This window comes from Chrysoperla carnea, chromosome 3 (genome assembly GCF_905475395.1).
Source record: "Chrysoperla carnea chromosome 3, inChrCarn1.1, whole genome shotgun sequence".
Lineage (NCBI taxonomy): Eukaryota > Metazoa > Arthropoda > Insecta > Neuroptera > Chrysopidae > Chrysoperla > Chrysoperla carnea.
This window is the reverse complement of record NC_058339.1, coordinates 56,492,195-56,502,423: the sequence shown is the minus strand read 5'-3', so window position 1 is coordinate 56,502,423 and position 10,229 is coordinate 56,492,195. Positions and strand designations below refer to the sequence as shown.

The window sequence follows — 10,229 nt, the reverse complement described above, 5'->3', positions numbered from 1 at the left end:
CAGATAGTTTAGCTGAGATTATAAAATGATTAGATATTATAATCAATTTATCGAAAATAAAATTAAAACATGGATTGGACTAACACGTAAATTGCGCTCTAAGTAGTTGAACAGTTGAACGCACTAGCATACATTTACTGAAGCACATTCCTTCCTAACCTCTGCAAAACATTTATTTTGTAAAAGTTAATATGTTCAGTTTATTAGTTTACTTTTAATATTTTAATTCCATGAAAAACGGGAATTTATATTTTACTCGATCTGCCTTGTTTCAATTAAATAAAATTAAGTTAGAATATGTCTTTTGAAAATGTGAATTCCCTTTGCATTTATTGTCCAAATAAAAACAATAACTTAGCATTACTACTTGAGGTAATATTTTAAATTATATTTAACTTACGATAACTTTCAAATTGATAAATTTTACAAGATACAACAATATTATATTTTCATTGGATTATCAAAATTTCACGGGTTGTGTCTAGAAATGATACAAAATTTGAACCAAAATTTACATATTAATAATTTCTACAAACTTTTGAAAAGAATGATAAATTTTGAAATTTTTAAGAGTTGGATTACGGAAAGATTATAATAGGGAATATTCATGAAATTTAAATTTGGTTCAAATATTTTTCTTCCGTAACTTTAATGACTTTACATTTCAACAAAACCATTATTTTAGTAATTAATATCTTTTTACTTACTTAAAATTAATTAATAAAAGTACAGGTTCAGTGAGGCCATTTAAAAATTTCTAAAACGGAAATTCAAAATTTTATGCGGACGTGACATCATAGTACGGGCTTGTCAAATTTGTTGACATATTGTATGGTATTAATTACTTACATTTTATATGGTATTTCATTATACTATTTTCAAGCAGTATTTATATTTTTTACTTTGTTATAACGGTGTAAACAATGAATTAAAACTATAAAAAAATACATGAATATTTCCTATTGTTCGCCATACTTCTGCTTTAGAAGTATTTTTCTTAAGTGATTAGCAAATTAATCTACAATTGTTTAAAAATATTTTAGAATGCTATTTTTTGGGCTGAACAAGGATTAGGAGTTTGGATAATCACAACAGAATATGTTGAATCATTGCCAGTAGGATGGACACAAATACCTGACAGGAGTGTATTAAAATTTATGACATTTTTGTAAGTTATAAAACTTATCAAAATTATCTTTTATCATGAAAAAATATATTAAGTTAGACAATTGTTTTAGGTTTTTACCAACTATAAATGATTTGTTCGAGAAAATAATAAATGTTCAGTATTTGTCTATTACTCCAAAAATTATTTTAGTTTCTCATTTAGATAAATATTTTGAAAATGGTGATATATCAACAGCAGCTCATTGTTGTGCAATTTTAATGGACGCAATAAATATTTGTGCTAGAAAATTAAATGAAAGTACATATTTGGCTGTAACATTTGCTGCAGAAAATAAAAAACTATTGCAATCATTGATAAATTTATATTTTTATAAAAATGTATTTATAGTTAGCGAAGATAATTTTAGTACTATTTTAAATGATATTAAAAATGTTTATTCAAGTTAATTATGGCTTATAAGTTATTTAATATTGAGTTTCCAATATTCCACAAACTAAAACGAATTAAACTTTTCGAAAGAATTCGATTTAAAATAATTTAAACAAACACTCAAGATGAATATTCAAGAACACTTGAAAATTTTCTGTATTATTAAGTCAGGGGTAATTAGGTTTTTATTATAATCGAACATGGTGATAGCAAATTACGGCTACGACATTGCTGTATTCTAATTTATTACCGTTGTGTTCCTTCATTTAGATATAAGATTCGATATTTTCTTTCTACTTGGAAGTTTTCAAAGTAATTTTAACAACTTAAGTAATCAGCTTATAATATTTACGGACAATCAACTCAATAGGCACAAAAACGGGGTTAGATTTATCAAGGCTTGTAATGATTTCAATCACGGTAACTACAATAGACCTTTTTCACATTTTATTTTATTTTTTTTAAATGAAGGTAAATGTCTTGATAAATGGGCTAATTTTTTCCCCCGATTTTTTTGGAGCCATATGACCGAGAAAACAGACAATGAAAATCATTAAAATTCAAATTGGCGAAAACGATCCGGAAACACACGATGTTACACGAAGATAGGTTTGACGTCATTTAAATTTGATAATAATGATATATTAATAGGACTGTTCACACTGTTTTATTGTCATTGCTTGTCACATTGACATCACAGATCACGTGTGCGGTGGAGCCAAAAAAAAATCGTTTGAAATTATTTCAAATATTGTGACTTTTTTACTATTTTTTCATAATGTTTTTATTGTTAAAAATGCGTAATTTTCGAATTACAGGCTCTACTCGACCTATATTTTCATAAAAAATTATCAAAAAGCATTTCTGTTTATCATGAAAAAGGTCTATTAAAATTATGAAAGTGAGAATTTGTTTCTGATGAAAAAATACAACTATTTAACAAATGAAAATCTAATTCGACATCCGAAGCATCCGACAAACGAAGTTTCAATAGTAAAATAGACTTAATTTTTAGAAAAAATTTGTTACGAAATTTAAAAAGGTACAATAACTTGGTGATACCGAAAGGTTTTTTAAATCAATTTTGTAGACAATTTAGTAAAGTGAAATACACAAATAACATTTTTTTTATTGTTAAAACATTAAAATATAAAATTAAATAGAATTAGATCTTTAAAAAATTAAGTTAATGACTATCGAATTTAAATATTAAAAACAATAAGATATACATACTTTGGCAGTATTGTTAAAACATTAAAATTGAATACTAAGGCAAGGCAAATTTTTTTTAGGCACTTTGAATTATTATAAAGGCTGAGATTTCTTTTAGGCAATATTCTTATATTTTGTAAACAAGTTATATAAAACACGTAACGTTGATTTCAAATCTAAATTAACAATATCTAGAAAAAGAGAAACGATTTTTAGAAAATTTGTCAAAACTGTATTAAATTATTAAAAATGTACCTTCAGGTCTGGCTTTTGGTTTTGCTAAACCAATATCTTCCATAAGTTCAAATGCAAATGCAACATTATGAACTTTTTGATCAAAATCAGCCGGCGTTGAATGGAAACAATGAAAAGGTACGAAAAATCCTTCAAGTAATCCCATTAAAAGTATTAGATATACTCCATCATGGAAATGTGTGTCTAGATCAGTTACTTCGAGGTTGATTTTATTGAGATGTTTATTTACAAATGTAACCAATGACTAAAAAATCACATTAAAAACTTAGAAAAAGTTGTAATATATAAAACACTTATGGCGCATTTTTCATATAGTTTTTCATTTAAAAAAATTTAATAAGCATATGGGATATCAGATTCTGAGCAACATTTGCGAAACTGTAATCTGAGATATAAATGGGTATTATCGGAAAACCACTGTTACCTTTCACTTGCCACCTAAACCCTACATTTTATTTCAAAACGGGTAGATTCATTTTGCTTCCAAAACAAGTAGAACAAAAATGAGCCATGTTTCAATCTGAGAGGGAACGCAATCGCGATTCGGAAAATAGGAAAGCATAATAATATTTTTTATTATTTTATGTAAATATTAAAGGAGGATACTCAACAGAATAAAATAAAACAAATATTAAAACTTACGCTGTAAAAATAATATTTTGAAAGTTTATATTTCACAAAAACAAATGAATTACGATTTTAGAGAGAATCAATCGCTGACTAAATTAAACATTTAACCGTAAAAAACGGAATATTTTTATAGAATGTAAGAAAACGTTCCGTTTTATAAACTAAGCTGTGAAACAAGGTTTACTTTTATCACGAAATTAACGATTTATAATTATTTTTAGATCGGCGTGACCTCTAGCGGCGAAGATGGTAAACTACATACTCTATAACTTAGAAAATTGAATAGAAGCTCTATCAAAATTAATTCCAGTTTTTTCTGCCCTATGCCATTTCCTAATTTACGCGGTGAGATAATTGTACAAATCGATTTTTGTTCAAAACACATGATTTTCGAAAAATGTTTTAAATAATAAATTCAATTTCGAAATGTCGGTGGTAAGTGAAAGGGATGAAAAATGCATTCAAATTAAACGTACATTCATGAAAATGCATTCAATTTTAATCTGAATTTCAACCCAGTGATGCTTATCAATATTTTAAATACATTTCCATCTCCATATCTCAAAATTGATTTTGGATAAATTGATGGGTTTCAGAGTGATCAAAAGAATTGTATTTCAAAAATGCTTGATAATAATTTGGATATTATTATTGCAAATTTTAATTACTATTAAAAATTCTGTAAATATTTAATGTATCTAGTTCAATTAAATTCCCTAGACGATAATCCCCGATCAAGGAAATTTTAAGGGATTTTCACTTTTTTAGCCGATATTCTCTGAATTTCCGGTCTGTGACCAAATTATTAAAATATCAACGAACTTACTTTTTTTACAACTTGTAATTTATCTGGAGCATGATCGAATAAAGTATCAAATGCATCTCTTTCACAACGAACGCCCAAATCATCGTACGTTTCTGTAATTTGTTCACGGACTGTTCGGTGTACTAGTTTATCACCAGCTTTTTGTACAACAATCATCGCCACAGAGACATTTTCAGGTAAACGAATCGGTGCACGGAAAAATCGTGCTAAATGTACAAGTAAATGTAAAATAGCAACGATATTCTTAGAATGTATTGATTCTACACTCCATTTAGGTAGTCCATATCGTGAAATGCCAAGAACCTAAAATTTAGAGTCGTAAAATATTCACTTTTATAACCTTTTTGTATGATTTGGTACCCTATCTGCAGTAGCTAAAACCACAGCTAATTTTTGCTTTTGTCCTTCTTCTGACTGTGTAACTTCAGGTACATCTAACTTATCGTTGGTAAGTTTCTCTAATAGTTTTTGTAAAACTTGTCCATCGTACAAATCTTCCTCTAAATTTTTAACAATAATTCTTTGATTTGCAAGCACGTCATTAATCCAATCAATTAACACACGCATTAAGTCTTGTACACGAGGTTCATCTAACGAACGGGGTGCAATCACCGACCTTTCTTCGTTTTCCTCTACAATAATTAAATTAAATTATTTAAATAGCAAAGTTTTAAGTATACCATGATTCCCACACACTACTTTCATAAATTAGACACTAAAACTGTATGTTATTTTGTATTATTACCCAATGCATATTCCTCTGGTGGCATTTCCGGAGCCATGGGACTTCCTGGTGAATCAATTGCATATTTTCCTTCAGCTTGTACTTCTTGCACTAAAATTTAATAAATTCGATATAAAAATATATTTATTTTGCCACACCTATAAGCAATTTTGTATGCTAATAAATACCTTATTTGGACATGCAAGAAATAATTACATTTGTAAATATTTATATCTGAATTAAAAATAAATTTAAAAACATGACTTACCTTCTTTTATTCTTTTTTTACGTCCTAGTGTCCCAATTTTATCCCAAAATGATTCTTCTTTATCATTTTTGACAATTGGTTGCCTTGGAGATTTAGGTCGTGGTGACGCCATTTTTACATAACTGACTGACAGTCAGATTGATATTATTAGAAAAGACTCACTCACATGAGCACGCATTGAACGTTAATTTAATAATTTAATTGATTGCGTAATAATAACCGATTGGGAATTCATACCACAATATTTTGATAACATGTTTTTCCAATCATTAATAAAACCTTATCTTAAGGTTTTCCAACATTGGCGTACCATGAGTCGACAATGTGGACATGAGCCTCGTTTATTTGTAATAACTCCTTCAAGATGGCAATGGCTTAAAACTAAAGACTTGTGGCTGTATTATATGTGGATTGGTTTTCTTGTAACTGGGACAATTATTACAGGAACAAATATATTTATTGGACCAGCACAATTAGAAAAAATTCCGTGTGGCTATGTACCTCGTTATTGGGAATATTATCAACATCCAATAACACGTTTTCTAGCACAGTATATTTTTCCCAATCCACAACAAGAGTATGAAAAAATGATGCATTATTTATATGAAGAACACGAAAAAATACAAATACGAAATTTGGAGAAAAAAATACGCAATTTAATGAATGAGAGACATGATTATCAAGCATGGTATTATAGACCAGGAATTGCTAAGTATCATCGTGCATCTAAAGAAGCTGCAGATTATTTGCTAAGTCTTCGAGGAGATTAAAATAAGTCCTATTCAACATTTAAATTTGTTTCCACTGTTATAAATTACAATAAAATTTTCCTCCAAGTAATATTGTTATTTTAAATTCATTTGAAATATCAGTCATGTGGAAAAGGCTCCCCTTTTTTAATTTTCACATACAGCTACGTTTATGAACTTAAATTGAATTTTTTTTTAATGGAATTACGATACTTCTTTGCCACTCAGAAAATTTGGGAATATATGTTAATATGTTCATCAAAGGTTGGACAAAACGATTTAAGCTCTTCGGTCGTTTATTTGCCAGGCATTGCAGGGGCTTGCCTTTACTCTTGTTTCTAGTTCAGATGCTTTATTTAACAAATGAAAATGACAATCTATTCTTTAAATACCCGCCTGTACAGTAATTATAGATTTTCAAAAAGTAGTTACAGGAATTCTATGAGAGTTATGAAAAAATATTCCAAATAAAAGTTACTTCTGTTTGTTATGACTAAAGAAACATGTTTTGTTTTAAACTTTTCTTCTACCTCTAAATATGGTTTAAAAGTTGGATCTCCACTACCAATTGTTCGATCTTGTGCATTTACGAACATAAATTCACTTTTCATCCCTAAAACATGTTATAAAAACTTCGGCTTACTATAACTTCGATTTTGAGTTAGTATTTTTACGGATAGACATGCGGATCGATCGGTTAAAAATTGAGTGATTATATGAGCCCCTGTACTTGCATTTAATTGCTATTCAAACTTTTAGCGTCAAAAAACGTTAAATATTGCTTGCGCAATCTACTTAGTGCAATACCGTTTGGGTATACACATATATCTTTTGTTTTACACTTCAGATTCCTCCAGTTTTTATAATAATTCTCGATCCTTGAAGAAAAGAGAACTCGATTTATTTTTAACAATCCTATTTATTTATTATTTTTTCTATAAAACATAATGATTGCCATTTTGCAACCATTTGGATTATTAAAATAATACAGTATTATATAGATATTATACTGAACACCACATTTTACTGATGATCTTTTAGATAAAATAATTTTTTAGTATAGAATTCTTTTGACCTAAAAAAAAATGATTTTTAAAATGTATAGAAAAAATTTGGTTATATCATTTTATAATATAATATTTATTTCACAAATTTTTGCTTTTAAAGAACAAGTAGATTTTACAACAGTTAGAAGTGACTTACATGGAGTAGTTTTTCAGTATTTTGGAAAGGTAGTTAAGTGACGTATTATTATGATTAGTAATATTTTCATCAATATATTTTACTTTTTATTAGAGTCACAGCGAAAAGTTTTTACCAGTGTGTGAAAAAAATGCTGTTTGTAGTATAGCTCATAATCGATTTTGGCTTATACCGTTGATAACAAGGTTTTGTCAATGTCCATCTGGTTTTGATTGTCCATGGCAAATTGAAAATGATAATTTTACAATGAGCTTAAACAATCGTTCAACTTTAAAGGTTTGTCAAACTTGATTTAATTAAAAATTGAATTTTTGATAGGCACTTTGCTCGAAATTTTCATGGGAGAACTTAAGCTACAACTAATTATCTTTAAAGGCTATAAAATTTATAAAATAATAATATGTAACACATAAATTAAAAATTTAAAGAAATCCCGACACAAAATCAAGAGTAATCAATTCGTCTGTGGCATCGTAACTCCTATAAACGGTTGAACCGATTTTGATTTTTTGTTTTGTGTGAAATATATTTTGATCGAGAATCTCCTTAGCTATATTTCAACAATTTTACTCTACCCTTTGACGATTATCCCCTCTTTTCTAGTTGTTTCGGGTACAGGACAAACTCTCACTTGAAACATAGCTAAGAACACTTTCGATCAAATCATCGTTCAAACAAAATAAAACTTAAAATCGGTTCATCCGTTTAGAAACTACAATGCCACATTCAGACACACAGATACACAGACACGATAAACTCATAACACTCCTCTTTTTAGTCGTCATTTTTAGTCAAAGTGTTATAAAGAGCGAAATTCGAAATGTGCCAGGGGCATTAATTAATTAATTAATAATACTGAGCTGAGCATATTCTTTTACTCAGGCAGTTTGAAAAACTATAACCACGAAACGTGAAACAGACTAAGAGCACTGTAAAATATACCAAGATGGATGCATAAAGTGAAAGTATTTCTGTTTCACAATGTGAAGAAATTATATATATTATATATATTCTTAGTCAGCCAATGGCACTTTGGCTTTTTTTAGCCATTTGGCTATTTGCAGTGATATTTGCCAGATATTGGCAAATCATTTTCATTTGATCTTATCATAAAATAAATGAAAGGTTTTATATTTATAAAAGCTTTTTATTTATATAGTATTGCGAACCTGTAAATAATACTTTAAAAACATGCAAAGAAGGCGAAACAGCAATAAGTGTTGAATCGTATACGATTAATAATAAAGTTCAAAGTAATCCACCAACAGCAATTTCTACATGTTATTGTCCAAAAAATAGTTACTGGAAACACACAAAAAGATTAGAACAGTCTATTGGATTGAACCCTGCAATTCGAAGAATCGATTATTATAAATGCCTTCCTTTGGATATGTGTTTTTCGGATGAATTATGTGGTTACATTCATTACAATTACAGTTCTGTTTATTACAGGTAGGTGCGTCTTAAATACTTTTCTCATTCAGATTTCCCATCAGAGTAGCAGATCAATATACTATTTGTAGGGACGTCATAAATGTGACTAAATTGAGCAATTCATAATATTGATGGAGCTAAATATTCATGAATGGTTAACTAAATAAATAATCCATAAATGGTTAACCATTTATGAATTAACTATTAATAAATGGTTAATTCATTACCATTCGTTAATTTCGCCGTAAATCAACAAAGCAATGCACTTTTTAAGTGTTTTTGTTTTGTGTTGTTTTTTGTTTTTTTTGTTTTGTTTTGTTTTTTGTTTTTTTTTTTGTTTTTTTTAGGCAACTTATATGACGTAAATGTTAAGTGTTGGTCAAATAATCGAAAACTATTATACATGCATAACATATCCCGACGAAATTCAAGATTAATTTTTTAATTTATTGAATTAACAATTTATTGTTTATTAACAAATAGAATAGAAACATTTGCACCACTAACTCATGCCTTACTAATCATATTTGACACCTAAGAAACACATTCCATGAGGTTTTATCAGAATGCGAGCGGTTTCTTTCATTTTTTTTATTTATAACATCTTTTACTGTAATTTTAGGTGCTCTTGTCCCGAAAATCATTTGTGCATTAACAGAGATTTTAATATTACGTATGTGAACGAATTGTTTTATCAAGGAGATGGTTTGCAAGCATTTTGTATAAAAAATCCTTATTAAAAAACATATTTTAAATTTGTATATATTTTTTAAAGTGTATTAACAATGAATAAAAACTATGTTAAATTGGTCTAATTAATAGTAGAATATTTTTTATTGGTTTTAAGTTTCAGAGATGTCGGCTGAAAATGAAGACGATTCGTAAACGACTTTAAGTAATATCTTAAAAATAATAAGTTCAAGTGTCAAATAAAGCCAATTTTTGCATTATCTGGTTATCATGCTAGAAAATAATTTTTATCAAAATCGGAGACTAAAAAAGTTTCCCATTTTTGCAATTTTCTTAAAAAATATCCCTTCCTATGAAAAAATTGAAACATTCACGAAAATTTTTTTGTAATTATGGGTTTATTTAACAATTTATTGAGTAATTTTTGTAGTATCTCCCATTATCCGGTACGCAAATATATAATCTGGAAGAATAATACTCATTTTCACTGTTTCTGTGGCCTTGACAGCGAAGAAACTGATCGCGATATCATCCCTAGTATACGATTTTATACGATTTCTCAAAAACTATCCGTCCAATCATCAAGGGGATCCGATTTTCAAAAAAACAAAATTTCTTTAGAAAATAATTTTTCCCGATTTCTTGCAATTTTGGTAGGTATATGAGGTACATAATTTAGA

The 10,229-nt window shown here is 28.1% G+C and overlaps 4 protein-coding genes across 4 annotated transcripts; 3 read left to right on the top strand and 1 right to left on the bottom strand.

Annotated features, from left to right (window-relative positions):
- The first annotated feature begins 199 nt into the window (after window positions 1-199).
- On the top strand, window positions 200-1,575 carry LOC123296131. Its single transcript, XM_044877593.1, has 4 exons — window positions 200-372; window positions 1,044-1,168; window positions 1,239-1,426; window positions 1,517-1,575. Exons 1-4 carry the CDS (start codon window positions 298-300, stop codon window positions 1,573-1,575), a joined length of 447 nt encoding a protein of 148 aa, XP_044733528.1. The 5' UTR covers window positions 200-297.
- A 1,207-nt stretch (window positions 1,576-2,782) lies between these two features.
- On the bottom strand, window positions 2,783-5,642 carry LOC123295102 (beta-parvin). The gene is made up of 6 exons (XM_044876321.1): window positions 5,474-5,642; window positions 5,227-5,316; window positions 4,842-5,113; window positions 4,482-4,784; window positions 3,026-3,269; window positions 2,783-2,961 (listed from the first exon to the last, which is right to left on the bottom strand). The coding sequence occupies exons 1-6, from the start codon at window positions 5,583-5,585 to the stop codon at window positions 2,885-2,887; spliced, it is 1,098 nt and encodes a 365-aa protein (XP_044732256.1). The 5' UTR covers window positions 5,586-5,642; the 3' UTR covers window positions 2,783-2,884.
- LOC123295103 (NADH dehydrogenase [ubiquinone] 1 beta subcomplex subunit 5, mitochondrial-like) lies at window positions 5,639-6,247 on the top strand. Its single transcript, XM_044876322.1, has one exon. It carries the CDS (start codon window positions 5,728-5,730, stop codon window positions 6,241-6,243), a length of 516 nt encoding a protein of 171 aa, XP_044732257.1. The 5' UTR covers window positions 5,639-5,727; the 3' UTR covers window positions 6,244-6,247.
- A 657-nt stretch (window positions 6,248-6,904) lies between these two features.
- On the top strand, window positions 6,905-9,599 carry LOC123296130. The gene is made up of 5 exons (XM_044877592.1): window positions 6,905-6,918; window positions 7,328-7,454; window positions 7,519-7,701; window positions 8,585-8,877; window positions 9,482-9,599. The coding sequence occupies exons 1-5, from the start codon at window positions 6,905-6,907 to the stop codon at window positions 9,597-9,599; spliced, it is 735 nt and encodes a 244-aa protein (XP_044733527.1).
- The last annotated feature ends 630 nt before the right edge of the window (window positions 9,600-10,229 follow it).

Bases quoted from the DNA above. Each gene is read 5' to 3' on its own strand.
- LOC123296131 (XM_044877593.1), top strand. From the start codon at position 298: ATGTCTTTTGAAAATGTGAATTCCCTTTGCATTTATTGTCCAAATAAA. The intron at 373-1,043 runs GTAATATTTTAA...AAAATATTTTAG, and splicing joins ACTTAGCATTACTACTTGAG to AATGCTATTTTTTGGGCTGA. The intron at 1,427-1,516 runs GTACATATTTGG...ATGTATTTATAG, and splicing joins TGCTAGAAAATTAAATGAAA to TTAGCGAAGATAATTTTAGT.
- LOC123295102 (XM_044876321.1), bottom strand. From the start codon at position 5,585: ATGGCGTCACCACGACCTAAATCTCCAAGGCAACCAATTGTCAAAAAT. The intron at 5,317-5,473 runs GTAAGTCATGTT...ATTAAATTTTAG, and splicing joins TAAAAAAAGAATAAAAGAAG to TGCAAGAAGTACAAGCTGAA. The intron at 5,114-5,226 runs GTAATAATACAA...TAATTATTGTAG, and splicing joins ACCAGAGGAATATGCATTGG to AGGAAAACGAAGAAAGGTCG.
- LOC123295103 (XM_044876322.1), top strand. From the start codon at position 5,728: ATGTTTTTCCAATCATTAATAAAACCTTATCTTAAGGTTTTCCAACAT.
- LOC123296130 (XM_044877592.1), top strand. The intron at 7,455-7,518 runs GTAGTTAAGTGA...ACTTTTTATTAG, and splicing joins TTTTTCAGTATTTTGGAAAG to AGTCACAGCGAAAAGTTTTT. The intron at 7,702-8,584 runs GTTTGTCAAACT...TTATTTATATAG, and splicing joins ACAATCGTTCAACTTTAAAG to TATTGCGAACCTGTAAATAA.